Raw genomic sequence first — 19,082 nt, 5'->3', positions numbered from 1 at the left:
CCATGGGCCCATCCCGCGGCCTGCTCCTCCCACAGCCCCGCCCTCCCTTCGTCACATCCGGGCTCCGCGGGGCAGCTGCCGCTTCCTGTCGGTCCTTCCGAGCGCTCCGGGTGCGCAGCGGCTCCGTGTCGGCGGCGCGATGTGAGTACGGAGCTGCGGGCGGGGAGCGGCCCCGATGGGCGGCGGGGCGGCCCGGCCGCGGCCGGACGAGCGGAGCAGGAGCAGCGGGCGGCTCGTTACGGCTCGTTACGGCTCGGGCCGCTGATGTCGGCCGGGAACCGCCCGTGGGTGGAGGCTCCCGGGGCGGCCGCGCTTCCAGCCGGGAGAGGCCGAGCGGGCTCCGCTTGGGCCGCGCACCCCGAGCTGGAGGCGGCCACGGCCCTTGGCTGCCGCTGGAGGCGGCGGGGGGGCGTTATCCTGCCCGGCTCCCCGGGACAATGTCGGCGGCCTCGGCAACTTCACTGAAGGCTTTTCTGGAAGCGCTGCCGACGTGGGCAAAGGAACGAGGGGCGGCTTTGGAGGCCAATTTCTTGTGTGCGTTCTGTGTGGAGCCTCAGAAAGCGCTTCCTAAATATTGGCAGCAGTAAAACAGCACAGAGGTGTGAGCACAGGAGTGGTTATTACATCAAATCTGAACTACTACTATTGAGCCCTGTCTTGTTATCACGGGGCACTGGGTGTGGGTCGCTGTGTGCGTCTACTTCCTTAAAATGTAGGTTTGAATTTAGTGCCCAAATCTCGTGCTACAATAAACAATGCTCAGGTTGAACCCTCTGGGTGTCAGGTTGCACTGAACAGCACGAACTTCTGCTGCAGAAAAGAGGAAAATACGGAAAAGCTGCTGGAGTTGTGGAGCTGTACAACAGAAAGTCACTAAAGCTGTGGACAGAACATGAGAAATGCGTACAGACTCCTGCACTGATTGCAGTAATGCACAGTGTTGTACTGGGTAACAAGAATGGGACTGCCTGGGGTTAGGAGCTCAGAGCTGACTGCAGGTTAACTGTTCTTTATGCCAAATGCATTTTCCTTGTGCTTTCTCTTGCTCAATATCAACTGTTTCAGACAACTGCTCTGTGCAAGGACACAGAACAACCATGAAAGTTCCTGTACTTTGGTTATTGGCGTAGAGTTTGTTACTGAAAAACTGAACACTACTGAGCTTGTGCCTGAGAACCTGAGCCCCTTCTGAGCACTACAGGAGTTGCCATATGCCTTAATAGAGACTATTGTATTAGCTAATTGTGACTTTCAGTACATCAGTCCATTCACTAGCAAGAGATTGAGGATGCACTTTGACTTAGACCTATAGCCAGCTGCTAAAACATCACTTTCCCAAAAGGAAATTAAACTTCTCTAAGATTATTCCAGGATTCAAAGTTTCCTGCTTCCAGGAAGGTCAGATAAGTTGTGTGTTGTAAGCATGTCAACTTGAAAGCAAAATCTCTAAGAGAAACTAAGAGGATCCCAATGGCTTTCTTTACTGCAGGTCAGCCAACGTCCCCGGAAACACAAATGTGCCTGCTGGTAGCAACCGTCGGCTTCAGCAAACTCAGCATCAAGTAGATGAGGTAAAAATCTGGTTAGATAAGTGTCATTCATTCCCTTAAAAAATCGGGTATCTAGTATAGATATACCAGCTAAAGTCGCTGTTGTTTGATATGAAGGTGAAACCTTTTACAATTCATCTTTCTTTGTTGTATCTATCACCTTAACTCTTGGAAAGGTTCAGAAAAATAATAATCCATTAATTCATTCCAGCTTGCTGCTTTGGGAAGACAACAAGCTTTGCTTTGACACAGAACAAGCTTGCTTCTCTTCATTAGCAAAGAAGTTTTACCTCTAAATAAGACATGTCCTGATTCCTGAGGAGGCCAAGAGCCAGTTTAGCTGCCAACGCTGTTTTTTGACGTATGGTTGACTGTTGTGCTTGAATGCCTCAAGTCATTCTGGTGCCAGTCAGGAGTTACATCCCAGGTTCAGGGGAATATAAGCACAGTGACTGTACTGAGACTGAGAAATAGACACTAGGGCCTTCCAGCTGCAGGTAATGTTCAGGCTTATGTTTGGATACCCTAAAATGCAAGTTCCTGCTCCTTAGATGAGAACATTTGTTCCCTGCAAATGGATTTGATACTGATTAATAAAGCTGATAACTTACCGATGTAGGTTGTTGACATCATGAGGGTGAATGTGGACAAGGTGCTGGAAAGAGATCAGAAGCTGTCGGAGCTGGATGACCGTGCTGATGCGCTGCAAGCAGGAGCTTCCCAGTTTGAGACCAGTGCGGCCAAGCTGAAGAGAAAGTATTGGTGGAAGAACTGTAAGGTAACCGTGGCATATATACACTTAGAGTATTCACTATCACAGTGAACAGTATTACAGTCAGCATCTCAAAAGGCAGCGGGAAAAGGGACTTCAGGCAGCGTTCATTTCTATAGCATCTAGTTTTAAAGCACTGCAGTGGTGAGGTGAAGTAATCAAATAGATGACCAGCAATGCTGCTTGATACAAGGCCTTGTGTGAGCAGCAATGGCCAGAGGGAAATGCTGCAATAATCTGAGGCTTTGGGGTACAAGAGGAATAGGCCAAAAATATATATATTAATGTGTAAGCAAGCGGAATGAGCTCACTGGGTATCCTTGTAGCTGTCAGCAGAGGTTGGAATCCTCATTGGTGAGCAACAAAGACAACAGAAAGGTCTACCACACCGAGTGAAAGTGCTTTGCAAGGGCTGCTGTCCTGCACTCTGACGGCTATTAAACGCTGCTGTTACATTATGTGACGAGTGGCTTTTTCTTCACAGATGTGGGCAATATTGATAGCTGTTGTCGTCATCATCATCATCATCATCATTGGTAAGTTGCAGCAGAATGGGGATTTCTTGGAGTGGATGGGGTTAATTCACCAGCTGCTGAAACTGGGGGGCAGCTGGGACACTTAGTATCGACTTACAGACAAGTCTGCATTCAAGCAGTAGTGTCTGCTTTCACTGCTGCTGGCTGCACTGAGTGATAAAGCCCAGCTGCAAAGCCACGTTAACTGAGTGTCAGACAGCTGTGAAGGGGAGAACCTGCACACAGCGCTGCTCCCAGCTGTGCACTGACAGCTGCACAGTGACCGCATCCCTCTGCCTGCAGCGTTGGGAGCCAGGAGGTGCGGGGCTGTTACAGGGAACCACTGAGACCTTGTGCTTTATTTGTTGTAGTCCTGGCGGTGCCCAAATGAGTCCCGAGGAGCGGCTCACACCGAAGGTGCCTTTATCCTCCCTGCTCCATCCCCGCTGTCCTCAGCCCATCTGCTGCTGTTCAAAGCGAAACTCCTGATGATTGAATCGTTCACGTTACCTGGTTGCCTTAAGACACTCCTGTCAGTTACTAACAGCCACCACGGCGCCTCGCTGCGGAGGATGCGATCGTGGGATCCCGGGGGCCGCTCGTCCTCGTTCCTCCTCCCCGTCCCGCCGCTCCGTTGTGCCATGGCGGGGTGCGGCCCCGCCTCCAACTCGGTGCCTCCAACTCGGTGCCTCCCTCCCAGGTCCCTCTCGGAGCCGCCCGTTCCGGTTCCCGGTTCTGTCCGTGTCTCGGGGCGGGGCCGATCGTCACGTGGCGCCGTGGTTGGCGCGCGCACGGGGTCCGCGTGCGGCGGCGCGTGAGGGGCGGGGCCGCGGGTGCGCGCGCTCCAATAAAATGGCTCCGCAGCTGTTCCCGCCTCCCGGCGCTGTGTGGGGGCGGGGCCGCACGTTGCCGCCGTGTGTGGGAGCGGAGCCGCCGCGTGCCGGGACGGGCCGTTACGTAACGGGAGGAGCCGGCAGCGGCCGCGAGCCGAGATGGACGGGAACGGGTCCGATGGGCTGCGGGGCGACGGGACGGGAGGGAGCTGCAGGTAACGGGGAGCGGGGCGAGAGGAGACGGAGGGACCGCGGGCTCCCGTCCGGACGGCGGCCACGGAGCCGGGGGCTGTGAGGAGGAACTGGGGGCTGTGAGGAGCGGCGGCCGTTGGGCTCCGGGTGTGCTGAGGGGACCGCGGGTTGGTGGGGAGGTGGTGTGAGGCACAGAACGCAGCGAGTGTTAGTGACAGCCTTTGGTGTTAATACACCTACAGCCTTTGGTGTTAATACACCTACAGCCTTTGGTGTTAATACACCTACAGCCTTTGGTGTTAATACANACAGCCTTTGGTGTTAATACACCTACAGCCTTTGGTGTTAATACACCTACAGCCTTTGGTGTTAATACACCTACAGCCTTTGGTGTTAATACATCTACACCCTTTGGTGGGTTCGTAGCCCGCAGGGTTACGGTGCCTCTGCCGTCTGGCACTGAGGGAGGGGATCCAGAGGTTGAATAGCAGAGGAATCAGAAAGCTGCGATGGGAAATAGAGCTGATGAGCTGCAGGGCCTCTTCTCCCGCCTGCGGACCAGGCCATAACATAGCGATGGTTCTTGTGAGGGGGGAGGAATCTCCTGGTGGCAGCGGCCCCCAGCACAGCCCGACCTGTGTTTTGATCAGCGACTGCAGCCAGACTCACAAAGATCTGATGGTGACGATCCAGGAAATCAAGAAGTGTTTGCCCGAGGAGAAAAGGAGCCCCAGCAAACCCAGCACCATCAGTGCGCTCAATTACGCCTTGCGGTGTGTGCAGCAGGTCCGAGGTAAGCACGGAGAATGGCTGCAAGCACATGAGTTATGCAGCAGCTTAAATTGAATGGACGTGTCTGACAACACATAGCATTAAAACAAATGGAAGCACTTCATCTGTCCTGTGGACAATTGACTTTTTGAACCGCTGCAGTTTTTTTGGCTTCACAATCCAAATGCCCATTTACTGCTCCTCTCTCACTCTGCATCCAGTCACAGAGAGGTGTCTGTAATAACTTGTCACGAATGTTGAGAAAACAGCATTTCTGTATTGGAAAATGTATTGGATAGTTTGTGTTTTCCAGCAGAACTAAGTAGTTAGTCACTCTTGCTGTCATTTGTTGTCCTATCTACTTCCTTGTGATTTTCTTCTGCAGCACAGGTCACCCCAATGGTATAATCAATACTCTCTTGTTTCCTTTGTTACTCCACAGACATTCCTCACCTCACCTTGAGCTTCACCAAAACGATGACAAAATTAGGAGGGCTGTAAGAAATACTTTACAAATCGTCTTCTTACTGACTTCCTTGTGTTTGTTTTGCATTTCTTGTTTCTTCAATTAGCAAACAATGAGTTTTTCCAGGCTCTCAATGACCGAAGAATGTTCCAGACGGATGTGATGACATACAGCACAGAAGAACTGGTGACAGTTGCATCAGAACACACTCCAAAAAACAGTGTAAGGAATTCAGACGCACTCAGAGGAGCTCATCGCTTTCCTTTTCAGTCTCTTTTGTCACGTTAATATCTGTTCAGGCAAACAGAATGTAAAATCAAAAAGCCTTTAAAAACCAACCAGGTTTTTGTTAGTAATGGTAGATCAATGCCTCTGGTTGTGCTGACTTGGCATACCCAACAGCTGTAAGTGCAGAAATACTTCAGTTTTCTGATTTCATTTTTTTCCAGATACAGCCACAATCTGTGAGAATTTTACAATTCATTTGCAACAGAATAATCCCCTCATTCTGCATGTCAGAATGTTTTAATGGATGATCCAATCTGTAGTTGTGAAGGTCTCTGGTTTCTGTTTGTGTTCTTGGATTATTATCGGTTGATTAATCAGGTTGCAGTACGTGCTGTGGCTTCTGGCTCTATCTCAAAGAGGAGTGCTGGGTTTCAGTACTGTTACGTACTCTATCAGAAAGTTCTCAGATTTTTGTTCGTGGAATTGTGGTGAATACTGTGAATTGTGGGGGAAGTCTGTGGCCAGATAACCAGTCATTCTGGGAAATGGCAAACATCTGTGGAATCTGTTTCAGTTTTGATATTGCAGTCTTAGTAGCACGTGTAAGTAATGAGTAAGCTATAACACTGTCGCAGACTGTGGTAGCTCACATACGATTTTGTGTGGATGCTTTAGAGCGCACTTCTGTACCTCTGTCTTTATGGTGTGTGGTGGTTTGTGTGTCCTGTAGTGGTTCTTGTGGCAGGAGGGTGGGGGAAGTTTGTTTTTTTTTTTTCCCCATCCTTTTAATATTACTACCACATGTTGGGGGAGGGTTGCTTTCACTAAGGTTTGTTTTCCAGGACACCTTTGTGGCCGTGTTTTCCCTGCTTTCTGGGCGCATAGTGCATATTTCTGAGCAGGCAGCATCCATTCTAAACCATAAGAAGAAAGTCTTGGAATCCTCCAGATTTGTAGAGCTTCTTGCCCCTCAGGATGCAAGTGTGTTCTATGCACACACTGATCAGTCTCACTTGCCCCTTTGGAACACAGAAAGTCAAACAGGTAGGACATGATGATCTTCTTAAAAGCTTTGTCTTTGTTTTGATCTTACTCAGAAAACCTGGAGAATAAAGAGTTAGTAAGTTGTGATGGATGTGACCTGTTTTAGGATATGAACTGATACCTTCAATGTTTGTTCTTCTTATTAGCCTCTCTGTATGAATATGCCCAGGTGAAATCCTTTTTCTGCAGGATCAGGCAAGTATAGTATTATAGTTTTATGTTCACAAAGGCTGGGCACAGGTGGTGGTTTGTTGTTACAATGGCAGTCAATGAAGGACACTCTTCTCATGTGGATCTTTGTGATTTACTTGTGCATGTCTCTCAGTACTGGTGTGAAGAATCTGGGTCTTGACATCAACATGTTAATTCCTTTTACTTTTCAGAGGTGGTAGAGATCAAGAACAAGAAACACACTGGTACCCATTCCGAATCACCCCATACTTGGTCCACGTGTGCACTTCTGTCCACGTGGATGCCGAGTCCTGCTGCTTAGCTTTGGCTGAGAAGATTCACTCTGGATATGAAGGCAAGTCGGGACAATGTAGAGAAAAACAAGCCAATAGGAAAACATAGTGTATGAATGCCAGCTTACTTTGATTGGAATTTGCACTTGGAAAGTCTCACAGATGTAACCTCTAATATGTGTGTGTATGTGTGCGCACACCTGTCCAGAATGTATGTTTCTCCTTTGGTAGATCCTGAGACATTTGACTTCTTCCCACTCCATTTGCAGTTGGGAGAAGTTTATATTGCCTGTAGTTTTGTAATGTCTCTTTGAGTTACTGATCAGAAGTAAGTTATAAAGTTCAGATGTCTGTAGCAAATGATTGTGGGCAAAACTAAGTTAGATTTTCTGTTTCAGTGCATATTTTGTGTTTCAGTAAATACTTCTTTTTCAATTAGCTCCTCGAATTCCTATGGATAAAAGAATCTTCACCACCACTCACACTCCAGGATGTGTTTTTCTTGAGGTAGATGACAGGTGAGATTTGGATCTTAAGGACTGTGAGGTGTGTGTGGAGAGGTGGCAAAAAATCCTCAGGTGATGCAGCTGTGAACAGTAGTAAACTATTTAACTGTGCAGTTGGCAATACTTAATGAAACAAAGTTGTTCTGTGTTATTTTCAGTAATTATTTGTGTTAGTGTCCATTGAAAAACATCTGGAACTTCAAGAAAGTAATCAGCTTTGACTAAAAAAGTGGAATTAAACATAATTGCAGTTAGTTGCCCTTAGAGCAGCAGAGACCTTTGGTAGTACAGATAGTGGGAAAAACCACATCGTACAAAGGTTTGAGAAATCACAGTGCAGGTTGCAGCTTTAGTGGGCTGCCTCATATGAACTTGGTCAGGCTGAAGTTGTCTCCTGCAAAGTCTCAGGGATGTTTTTACAACACAATTCACAGCATCTATGTCAGATTTCTTACCAAAGGTTTTGTCTGGGACCTCTTCATTTATAATATCCTTTTTTTGGCATTTGGGGTTTTTTCTGTTGTTGTTGTTTTTCTTTCCCCCTTGTTCCCACCATGTGTTGAAGCACAATAATGCTTCCAGTTTACCTCTCTGGGAACAGAAACATTTGCATGCTTATGTCATACTGGGGGATTAATAAATGGGTTGGAAGATGTTCTGTAGCTATACTTCAGGCCATTGTAGATCATCTGTGGGGACTTTGCTGGCAAGCAGAGGTTAAAGAATGTAAATATTCAAGACTGAATTGCAAGCAATGGTAGTGTGTTTGTGTTTCAGAGCAGTGCCTTTGTTGGGATACTTACCTCAAGATTTGATTGGAACATCCATACTGATGTATTTGCATCCAGAAGATCGTCCTTTAATGATCGCAATTCATCATAAAAGTGAGTTCAATGGTCATAAAAGGAATTTCTGCTCCTTCTAACATTCTTCATTACCGTGTTGCTTGCTATGTGACTGGTGTCCGGTGTAGACAGAAATAAATAAAGTGAGCAGTTAGATGTCAAGACCATACCCCCATCATTTGTGTTTGTGCTGTCACTGCTGTGCCATAATGTCAACTAACCCTTGTTTCTTGATTGTTTTTGTTCAGTCCTGAAGCTTGCTGGCCAGCCTCCTTTTGAATATTTACCCATTAGATTTTGCACTCAAAATGGGGATTATGTCATCCTCGATACCAGCTGGTCCAGTTTTGTGAATCCTTGGAGCAGGAAAGTAGCATTCATCATTGGCCGACACAAAGTCCGAACGTAAGTCAGCTGTAGAATTGAACTGTTTTTCATTAACACTTTGTTTGTAAAATAATTTGTAAAATAGAGCCCTGTTTAGCAGATGATATCCCTTTGTATCTATCCAGGGAAGCATTCAACATAAAATACAGATTAGTAATAACAATCTCTCCTAACTCCATTTACAGCTATCTTTACTTTATCAGTTTAGAATTAATTATGAAATTTTGTTGACTCTCTAGAAGCCCTCTGAATGAAGATGTCTTTGCTACAAGAAGTCAAGAAACCAGCAGTGTTGAGAAAGAGATAAAAGAATTGCAAGGACAAATCTACAGGCTGCTTCTGCAGGTAAAGAAGGTGAAAACCTCAAAACACTGGTTTGCCTTTTGAATGAGAGGCTGAAGAAACTGGGCTCTCATTCACAAACTTGTGTGGGTCTGATCCATTAGAAGAATGTTGGAGACAGGCTTGTGTGCCATACTTAAAACTAAGGCTCTTTGTAGCCCATCTTTTTAGAAGACTGTTGTGTGTTTTGTAGATATTTGTGTTGAAAGATAAATCTTCATCCTGGAACAGCTTTAAGGATGGTAGAGTTTTTTCTTCCACAAGAAAGCAGTAGAACTCAAAGCAGCACTGATTCTTCATTTAATTCTTTTCTGTTGTTGCTTGTTAGGAGTTCTGTGTTGCAAACTGTTTTTCCCCTCTCTTTATTTGTTTATTTATTTGTTTTCCTTCCACCCCTTTTCCCAATGCAGCCAGTTCATAGCAACGTTTCCAGTGGTTATGGTAGCCTTGGTAGCAGTGGTTCTTATGAGCACTATATCAGCGTCGCATCTTCAAGTGACTCCAATGGGAACTGTGCAGAGGAAACACAAGAACCAGTAAGTTTTTAGATATATCAATGCACGTGCAGTTAATTAAATTAACCATGATAAGTATGTTTATAAGTGCCAGTAGATACCAGACTTAGGCTTTAAGTTAGGAGAATACAAGAACCCAACCCTATCTTAATAGTCTCCTGTGTCCAATTTCTTTTTATTCTGACCTCACGTTTTCACATATCTCAAGATGACTTTGCAACAGGTGTGTGCAGATGTCAACCGGATAAAGAATCTGGGACAGCAGCTGTATATTGCATCAAGGAGCAAGACACAGCACGGAAATGGACAGCCTATGAGTTCAGAAGTGCTAGAAGGTAAAATTAATGTAATTATGATTCTTAAGTTAATGTAAACTCTTGTAGGTCTGGAGCCACGAATTTGGCTGACTTTGGTGATATGCTGAAGTACTTATGCTAGCATCTTAACATGACTTAATGTGGGAAATAATTTGGTGGGGCTTTTTTTGGTGATTTTTGGGATGAAAATGCAGAGTAACTTAGTAATGAGAGCTGTGCTTTTCTAGGGAAGAGGCACGATGCTTCCTGTTTTCTTCCGACCTTGAGAAGTGATAGCGCAGAAGAACTGGGCAATGCACTTCATGGTGATTCAAAGAAGGCTCCACATGTTCCTTCTTATCAGCAGCTTAATTGTGTTGATAGTATCATCAGGTAGGGAACGACAAAGCAGATATAGTGTAAGGTAATTATCTATGCAGTTTGCACCGAGTTGGGATAAAATTCTGATTTGAAATATATCTGCATTAAATATATGAATCATATCTTGGTCATATTTCTCAAGAAAATCAGAACATGACTGAAAAACTACTGTGGTAATTAAAAAAATTAACTTTCTTTTTCAATTCAGCTTCTGTATATACTTTCACACAATTTGTGTTACTAACCAATATACTACTATATTAACGTCCTTGAGAGTACAACACTCGACTAAAAGTCTTTATATACTGCAGTTGTGTAAAGGAAGTCACTGTAATGAAAAATGAAGTCAGTATTTGCTTCCTTTTATTAGACAAATGGAAATTTTTGGTCACTGCAGTGAAGCATATGAATTTGTATGGTGTCAGTTTTGTGCCTTGCTTTTGTAGGAGGGCACTATAGCTAAGCTGTAGTTTTGCTCTTAAACGAGTCAATGGCTGTAACACCTTGAGAAACTTATACTTCAGTGGGTAATATCCCTTTTAAGAAAATAGTAATAATGAGAAGAGCTTCCTGTGATATGTTTCAGATATCTAGAGAGCTGCAGCATTCCACTATTGAAAAGGAAATGTAAATCTTCTACAAATACATCATCATCATCTTCAGATGGTGACAAGAAAAACCAGCAAAGGCTGCAGGAGATCAAGGCATTGGGAGGTAATGCAAAGGATGCTGACAATTGGAACACTATGAATTATTTTTTTCTGATATGCTGTTGTATGTTTCAGGGTTTCTTCTCATTTTTTTAAATTACTACTACATGTAGTAGTACAATGGCGTGGTTACAGGCAGTAAATATCTACTTCCCTTGCCTAGATCATGCAATTAAGCAAAAGTTACAGTAGTAAGTCTTTGAACATAGAATCCATCAAAATAAGTACTGCCTGCTGTTGCTAAATAAGCCTTCTGTAGCTCACTGGTTTTATGCCACTTTTAGTCTACATTGACATTGTACTGGTATATGAATGTTGCATTTATTTGTGTGTATATCTGTCTTATTTAACAGTTTGCATAGTTGAGTGGTTGATTCTGAACCGGTCAGTTTTGGTGGCTTAGGAACAATTGAAGTGCTTGGAAAGAAATTCAGTGTAGAATTCTTTTAATTTACCAATGGATACCGCTGTTCTTTCGTCAATTAATTCCCAAACTCCAGTATTTGCTGATGAGGAAGAGATGCTGAAAAAGCAGACAAATGAAGGCACTGTGAGAGCACCTCTGCCGGACCTGACCCTGTCCAACAAGTCCCCGAGTGTGGTATCTGCCACCAGTCAGTGCAGTTACAGCAGCACTATTGTGCATGTCCCACACCCTGAATCAGGTACTGCTCATTCTTGAAAAATATTGGCTAGACTCATTGATTTTTAGATTGAACAATATTTTCTGATTGAAGTATGTGGTAGGAAACCTTTGTCTTAATAGAGATACGTTCTGATATGAACTCTAGAGTACAATGGAGGCACTTCTGAAAATGCCGTGGAAAAAAAAAAACACTTGAGCCTGAAAATGTTTACAGTGTTTATATAAAAGCCTAAAAATGTTTACATTAAAGCTAGCTTTAAGAATGTGCTGTTTTAATTTGCACTGTAAATTTATTACATGCATCTCAAATACAACAGTGAGCTTTTGTGTGGCCACTGGTGATGAAAATAAGTGTGACTAATGGGCTGATATTATTTAATGCAGAAGGAAACACAAAAACAAATAATTTACTGCAATCATAAGAGGTACAAGGAGCAGATTATTTTTTCTTTCCATTTATGCTAATGTAACTCTGTTTGAGTGTAAATGGTACCCTGCAGTGTCTGTCTGCTCAGTAGCTCAGATGTTTATTTTGTCTAAACCTCTGCATATTGTGGGTGTTGACACTGGAAGGCCAGAGCAAAGAGTGATTTATTTTCTTCCCTCTACAAAGAAGTGACTATAATGGAGAATACTCCTTTTCGAAATGAACACATTGAGCTGCCTCCTCTGAATGCTCAGAATCCTGTTACGGTGGCTGAGGAGTTGAAGCCAGTTGGGTTAACAAAAGAGACTTTGTCAGCCCACACTCAAAAGGAAGAGCAAAACTACGTTGACAAGTTCCGCCAGAGGATCTTGCTGTCTCCATTTAGGACTTACCTTCAGAGGGACAGCAGAAGTACCAATGGACATTCCTGTGACCAAGGTAGGCAGCATCTTGGAGAAATAGACATTCACTGGGCTTATTTTAAAGACCAGCTTAGCAATGTAGACTTGCTTTCCTTTGTGTGATTTATTGAAAATCTTTCTATGGCTGAAAACAGAGTAATTCTGAATTGTCAAGACCTGGCAGAGTCATTGCTTGTACTGAAGATCTGCTCTGTTTTGGTTGTTGCTATTTTAAACTTTTTGCAAAGCTCCCAAATACTGCAGTAAACCTGATAAGTCTGAAATAGCTTATTTATTGCCTCCTTTTGAAGGAATTTTTTTTTCTTCTTTATCTGCTGTTGTTTTTTTGCTTCTCCCTAGGTCTGTCATTTCAGTGAGTGTCTTATTTTTCTTCCTCCTTAGGAAATTCTCCTTCAAAGGAGATGATTCCAGCCAGCTGTAAAAATGGCAAAAAAGGAAAACTCAAGCACCAGAAACCTCAGAGACGGTCTTCAGATAGGCGGTTTTTTAGTAAGAATAGAAACGGTCTTCCATCTGAGAAGAGAAGAATTCAGAAGCAGTTGCTTTCTCCCTCGGAAGCATCCCATTTAAGCTCCTCCAGCACGAATCTCTTTCCTCCTGTGGGATTTCCCGTCTATTCAGATGCACTGTCTAGTTTTGCAGCCTCTTCTGTAGGAGAGGAACTTGCCATTTGCTCATCAAAACCTGAGCTCACATCATTGTCACAACTATGCTGTGGAGCACCATCATTTCCAGCACTTTCTCCCCCAAACATAGGGATGTTTATGGCTGTATTTCTTCACAGTTTTCCCATATACACTCAGATGCCTCAGTATGTCTTTCTACCTGGCACTCAGAATGTTTATCTCCCTTCTTCATATCCATGCACTGCTGTACCTCATGCCCCTCCACCTCCTGCTCCATCACCAATAGTCCCAGACTCTGTGGATCAGTCCTGTCCAGTCTCTTCTGCCACATCCACTGAGGAGCAGCCAGAGGGACAGCATGGCCAGGTCTTACAGCTGAGTAGCTCACGGAGCAGCTCCCCACTTCAGCTGAATTTGCTTCAAGAAGAGCTGCCGGAATCTGTGGAGCCTTCAGTTAGTACTGATGTTAAAGCATGTGCAGAAGCTGAACGTGTAAGTAACAGATTTTTGGTGTCAGAGAGAAACTGACTTCCACCATGTTCAGCCGCCAGATTCTGTTAGCTTCTTTTACCAATATCTGTGCTCTGTAGACTGCAGGGCACAAATAGCACAGGAAGCAGAGAAACTATGGGAACTTGTAGCAGTATGAGTTGGTGCTCAGTAAATGCCACAGATGTGAGATCTTCTGGTCTAGGCTGCTGCAAGCTGCTCTTGCTCAGTGCTTTGGCAACATTTTTAATTTTTTTCCCATTAAATTGTCAGCAGTTTTGGGTGGGCTTTTATGCATGTGGAACTTGGTTAGGGTTACATGATTGGCGTCCTTTTTCACCGAGTCCCACAGTCTCTGTGGAGAGTTAAAGGGAAGATACTTTTCTAATTACTCCCTCTGTCTCCCAGGGATGCAGCTAATGACCGAAGAACAGGGATCCGTGTGGGTCGGTTTCCATACATGGGCATAGAAAAGGCCTCTCCAGCTTCCGCGGTAAACTCAGAGGCAGGAATCTGAGCTCTGCAGGCAAGGAAAAAAGTGTCTCGGGAATCCAGATTGTGCCGAAAAGGCTGGATCAGCTGAAACTGCAGGGTAGGGTCCTGAAGGGGAGTTGGTGTATCTGTAGTTGCTGAAGCTATGAGCTTAATGCAGTGATTCAGGGGAATGCTTTTGTTTTCCCTTTAGGGCAGGATTGCTTGATATATGTGGCTGCTCCGTGCCACCTAACAGGGCATGGAGGGAACTGACTCTCCTGTCAGCAAAAAATGTTGACTTCATGCAAAAGTACAATATCTTGAAGGAAACCCCGTGGGGAAAGATCTGCAGCATGAATCAGAAAGTCCAGATGCTTGTTGGTTTCAGATGTGAAGAGTTTTACCATGAGTTCTAGACAGTCATTGGTTTTCAGAGCTAGAAATTCCAAAGCTATTGAATTGATGCAGGAATTTAGTCAACATATTGCAAATTCAGTACGTGCCTGAACTTCCTTTTTCAAGCTGAAGGGTGACTTCCTTGGATGTTTGTTTTGATTTTTTGTTTCCAGGACAATAGTCTGGAAGATAGTGGTAACAGTGCCAGTAGCCATTGTGCCTCTAGTGAATTTACTGACCGCTTGCTGCATGAGGACTCCCAGTCAGGCGCGGGTTCAGCAGCGTCAGGCAGTGGATTGGCATTATCTAGTTCTTTAGGCCCTCAATCCTGTGAAGCTGGTACAGGTAAGGAAGTTAAGATCTGGACGTTTGCAACTCTAATGTTAGGTGGGTTGTTAATGTGTTGATAAGTCATAAAAATATTCTGTGATGGGAGTGGGAAGCCCCAGTAAGAGGATCTGTTGTCATTATTTTTCACCAATTTTCAGCATTTGGGGCCAAATTTGGTTCAGTCACAATAGTCAGAAATGAGAGTCCAGAAGTTGTTCCTTAAATCTGCGAGTCAGGCTTCTAACTTGTGCTCATTAACAGTTTTTTTTCTTTGTGTTAGAGGGTGGTTTGCATGTTACTTGAGTAAATCTGCATAGAGCAGGGCCTCTTGACACAAAAAAGCAGAGAAGTTGAGACAAATCTTGAGAAGAGTAAGTAAAACCTTGGAGGTATTGAGCAACTTAATAGAGTAGATTTTATCTTTGAATTTTCAGTAAGTGGTATCTCTTACCAGAGGACTCATCTGAGAGGACCTGTGTTCACCCTATTGGAAATAGCTCTCACAAACACACTGGTGAATTTTACTTCTTGTGCTGGCTTATCAAGGCTTGTCAGATATCTGAGTTGATTTTTGTCATGGTAATTCTCAGCAGACAGTGGGAAAAGCAGCAAGTATTTTGCCAGTAATGATTCTTCTGAAACTTCCAAAGCAGAGACTGAACAAGAAAAAAAAGAAGAGGAGACACCTCATAAATCTGAACATGAGTCAGCCTGGGTGATGATGGATCGCACACCTGAGCAAGTTCTAATGACGTACCAAATGCCCAACAGGTTAGAAAACATCGGTGTTTTCTGACAGATAGTTTGGAATTGAGCATGGAAGAAATGTAGAGTTAAAAACAAGACCATGGGAACAGTGTGTATACCAATAAAACTCAGACAAGTTGTGTTCATTTACTGTTCTAGGCTCCGAGCATTTATTCTAATCTACTTTTTGCCTGTTTTTCTTTATCACTTATACGATAACATGAAACCTCTTTGTTTAAGTGCTAAGGCAATTGTGTTATGCCCTGCTTTTTGCATTAAAGGGTAAACATATTTGCGTTGTTTGTAATTGCTTCTATGTAATTTGCAATGAGATTCCTCATTTTAAAAACTAAATAAGCCAACCTGAAAGTTGAAAAATGCCTTACAAATAAGATATAAAAAAACACAGTTACTTCTCATTGGCTGGCTTCAGCCTTATACACAGCTGTTTCCCATGGCTGTTATCAGCAATGCTTGCCTTGGTGTATTCAGTGCAGCTGCGTTAACAGGTGACTGTGGTTCTTTTTTGTTTTACAGAATCAAAGAGGAAGTTTTAAAAGAGGATATGGAGAAGCTGATAGTCATGCGAAAGCAACAACCTTGGTTTTCAGATAGGCAAAAGAGGGAGCTTGCAGAAGTGCATACATGGATCCAGACACAGACTGTCCCACTACAAATCAGCACTCAAGTAAGGAGTTGTGAAAGGAGTCAGCAGCTGCTTGTTCATATCTTGGCTTGCTAGAGGTAGTGCTGCTTCCAGCTAATGTGATTTTTACATCGTGAGGGTCACTGATAGCTGTTACTTGTGAATGTTGGAAGGCTTGAGAATACTAGCTAGATGTTGGAAGTGCAAGTACCTGCCTCTGAAAATTAAAATCTCTGTACTATCTGCTTTTTTAAAAGAGATCTCATTCAATTCATGAGAAATTTCAAGAGATTGCAGCATATCATGCTACCAGGATGGATTCTTTGCAATATCCAGAGAAGAATTTAAATGATTATATCCTTGTTCCTTTCTAAAGGGATGTGTTACATGTGACATCAGGGAAGCAACTTATGAGACTACAATGGCTGATGACAATATGGAAAACAAGGGAAAACCGCTTCCAGTCCTGGAACACTGAAGACATCCCTGCCTGTGACAGTAAAACTGGTTGTAATAATTCCCATTCCCTTTTCCTTTGGCTTTGCTAGATGCTAGCAGTGAATCTCTCCAGCTGTTTTCTCCCACCATGAGCAATCATACATGAAACTAAACTTCTCTCCATTATTCCCTTTGCTCCTGTCAGGATTTTGAAGACAGTCTTTCCCTGGGAGGTTGTTTCCCTTCCTGACATCAAAAACTTGACAAGAATGATAATGAATGGCTTATGTTTCTAACTTCTGATTGCTCAGCAATGAGCTAAATATAAAGACTTTTTGTTTTGTTTTGTGGTGGTGTTGTACTGGTTTTTTTTGGTTGGTTGGTTGTTGTTTTGACTGGACAGGTAAGAGTTTGAAAAGATGCAGTGGTTAAGAGCTTACATTGGTACAGCCCTGTTTGTTCTCCACTGAGGTGGGTGTGCTAATACCAGTGAATCTGAGCTTCTTCGGAACATCCTTTGGTTTTGTTTATTCAATCTGCAATCTTTTTCTTTTTTACAGTATCTTTGCTCATGTTGTCTATACATTTTGCTTTCTGTTTATTCTTAAGCTGCACTTGTTTGTCTTTCATCTTGAGCGTTTCTTTCTTAACTGTTGTAAATCAGCAAAGATTCGCACATTCTCAGTATCTTGTGCTTGAATTTTAAATGCTTTTTAAAATAAGAATCCTCAATAGATGTTTAAACATGTAAAGTTAAATGCTTGAGTAGAAAAGCCTCTGACTCGCACGGTAAGTGTGATACCTTGCCCATAATTATACTATCAGCACTTTCCAAACATGGAATGCAGTTTTATAACCTCACTGCCAAAAAAGTTTGGTCTAAAACATGTAATAAGATGCTTTTTGTATAGGTTCTTCCCTAGTGGGAAAGGTTCTTAGCTGACTTATTCATGTAATTGAATTGGTTCTGGTTAGCTGTACTTAAATTCACTGCTTTAATATGGTTTGAGGCTTAGTGAAATAATCTGTTTCACCGAGTGAAATGAATATTCCAAGGAAGGTCATTTATGTCCTTCAGAAGAGTTTAAGTGTATAAGCCATAAGGAAAGTGAGATGTCTTAGCATTATAATTCACTTATTTTATAAAAGAATGATACTTACTTACTTTATTTCTTGTTGGAGAATGTTAACCCTTCTGTGCTAACTGCTGCATGAACCTGTGCTCAGTAGAATCGCACAGAAGCAGAAATTCCGGACAGTTTTTACAGCGGTGTGACTGCACACAATGCAGGAGCATGGACCTTGGAGCTGAAATTCATAGCTCATAATCCTGGCTCAGAGTTGGGTGTGAGACTTTAAGAGAAACGAAGTGATGAATCAGTGCCCTGTGTGATAATGGCACTAAGTTGTTTGCCCAGGAACATAAATGGGTCCTGTCTGCAAAGCCAGATTTAGGACAAGCTATTCTTTACCCTGCTGAAATGACAGCATCTAGCGACCAAATGCCTTATCAGGCCTTTTGGGAAGGACCTCATTCCTGTATGCTTTTAGGATCTGGTTGTTTTTACTTTAGCTTATATCAGTTTTTCACTCTTTGTAGCCTGCTGAAGTAGTCATGATGAAATACAGTTTTGATCCGAAAGAGCGATGGAGTAAATGTTGCAGCCGGATGTGTGCACTGTTTTATGTGACTTTGTTTTGATTGATGCAATTAAAATGCTGGGGGTAGTTTAAAGCTCAGTTTTGTTTTTTCTCTTATTAGTCACCAAATGGGATATATTGAAGCACAGCAGTGTCACAGTTCTGCCCCCTGTAGGGGCTTCAGCAGTTTGGATTAAGCAGGGTTCTTTTTTTCCTGTTCAAAAATACAGCGTTATGTTTAAGATAAGTTAATGTGCAGATACCTTCATGGCATTGGTATGAACAGGAGGGGGACCCCAGTGTATTTCTGCAGCGTGTGATGAATGTGTTGGTATGTTTGTCCTCCATAATTGGAATATTTGCATTAGTTGATAGGAATCCTTCAGTGAAGTGATATCCAGCTGTGATTTAATTTGCAGTTGTGATTTTAACTGTACAGTCTGAGGGAGCATCTGTTTTTATAAATAAAGCAAAAAAAACCAAAACCATCCTACCAAGAACTGTTTCAAGCATGTTTGCTTTCATTATTGGGTAATTTCTGTAACATTCAGTATTTTTCAGAGCCTATTCGGTGTTGTTTCTGATTCAACCTAAGTGTGCTGTAGGTACAGTGAATATGATCCCTGTTGCTATTTATGCTGTTGGTTTTTTGTTGTGTTTTTTGGTGGGTTGTTTTTGCTTTTCAGGATGTGCAGTTTTGTTTCTGAATGCGTCCCAGGAAGGAAGGCACACATGTTGAACCTGAAGGCTGTGTAAGTTGCTCAGCTGCGATGTGCACAGTTGAAAGCTTCTGTCTTTGCTGAGTGTGTTAGAGAAGTGTAAATAACAGACATTGTGAGAGCGTTTGAGCCTCGATGTGCTAAAAATTGTGTTCTGGAGGAAACAAAGAGAAACAATTAATGGGTTATTTGCCACATCTCTTTCAAGAGCTTGACAGGCTCCCTGGGTTTAGACACTGGAGGCAACTCTTGCAGTGCTTTTTT

General features: G+C 43.3%; 2 protein-coding genes across 13 annotated transcripts; both read left to right on the top strand.

Moving 5' to 3' along the window:
- Window positions 1-22: 22 nt before the first annotated feature.
- VAMP3 (vesicle associated membrane protein 3) lies at window positions 23-3,360 on the top strand. The gene is made up of 5 exons (XM_015882620.2): window positions 23-141; window positions 1,490-1,571; window positions 2,170-2,328; window positions 2,807-2,858; window positions 3,209-3,360. Coding segments are annotated over exons 1-5 (315 nt in total). The 5' UTR covers window positions 23-139; the 3' UTR covers window positions 3,229-3,360.
- A 119-nt stretch (window positions 3,361-3,479) lies between these two features.
- PER3 (period circadian regulator 3) lies at window positions 3,480-18,193 on the top strand. 12 transcript variants are annotated; one of them, XM_015882515.2, is made up of 21 exons: window positions 3,480-3,885; window positions 4,513-4,655; window positions 5,206-5,321; window positions 6,170-6,371; window positions 6,518-6,566; window positions 6,755-6,897; window positions 7,275-7,353; window positions 8,119-8,225; window positions 8,435-8,591; window positions 8,813-8,918; window positions 9,326-9,451; window positions 9,639-9,765; window positions 9,975-10,119; window positions 10,694-10,821; window positions 11,318-11,482; window positions 12,077-12,328; window positions 12,694-13,430; window positions 14,471-14,642; window positions 15,281-15,398; window positions 15,912-16,062; window positions 16,397-16,808. In XM_015882515.2, the coding sequence occupies exons 1-21, from the start codon at window positions 3,830-3,832 to the stop codon at window positions 16,496-16,498; spliced, it is 3,381 nt and encodes a 1,126-aa protein (XP_015738001.1). In that variant the 5' UTR covers window positions 3,480-3,829; the 3' UTR covers window positions 16,499-16,808. The 12 variants fall into 12 exon arrangements, 11 of the variants coding, with proteins under 11 accessions (XP_015738001.1, XP_015738000.1, XP_015738004.1 ...); XM_015882514.2 differs by having other exon boundaries at window positions 15,218-15,398; XM_015882516.2 differs by lacking the exon at window positions 3,480-3,885 and adding an exon at window positions 5,076-5,130 and having other exon boundaries at window positions 4,547-4,655; window positions 5,226-5,321; window positions 15,218-15,398; window positions 16,397-18,193.
- The last annotated feature ends 889 nt before the right edge of the window (window positions 18,194-19,082 follow it).

Source organism: Coturnix japonica, chromosome 21, assembly GCF_001577835.2.
Source record: "Coturnix japonica isolate 7356 chromosome 21, Coturnix japonica 2.1, whole genome shotgun sequence".
In the NCBI taxonomy this organism is placed as follows: Eukaryota; Metazoa; Chordata; class Aves; order Galliformes; family Phasianidae; genus Coturnix; species Coturnix japonica.
The sequence above is the reverse complement of the archived record's forward strand: the minus strand, read 5'-3'. Positions and strand labels throughout refer to the sequence as shown.

Coding starts and splice junctions, on each gene's coding strand:
- VAMP3 (XM_015882620.2), top strand. Junction 1,572..2,169: donor CTCAGCATCAAGTAGATGAG/GTAAAAATCTGG, acceptor TTACCGATGTAG/GTTGTTGACATCATGAGGGT. Junction 2,859..3,208: donor CATCATCATCATCATCATTG/GTAAGTTGCAGC, acceptor TATTTGTTGTAG/TCCTGGCGGTGCCCAAATGA.
- PER3 (XM_015882507.2), top strand. CDS start 4,388: ATGAGCTGCAGGGCCTCTTCTCCCGCCTGCGGACCAGGCCATAACATA. Junction 5,322..6,169: donor AACACACTCCAAAAAACAGT/GTAAGGAATTCA, acceptor TTTGTTTTCCAG/GACACCTTTGTGGCCGTGTT. Junction 6,567..6,754: donor TCCTTTTTCTGCAGGATCAG/GCAAGTATAGTA, acceptor TTTACTTTTCAG/AGGTGGTAGAGATCAAGAAC.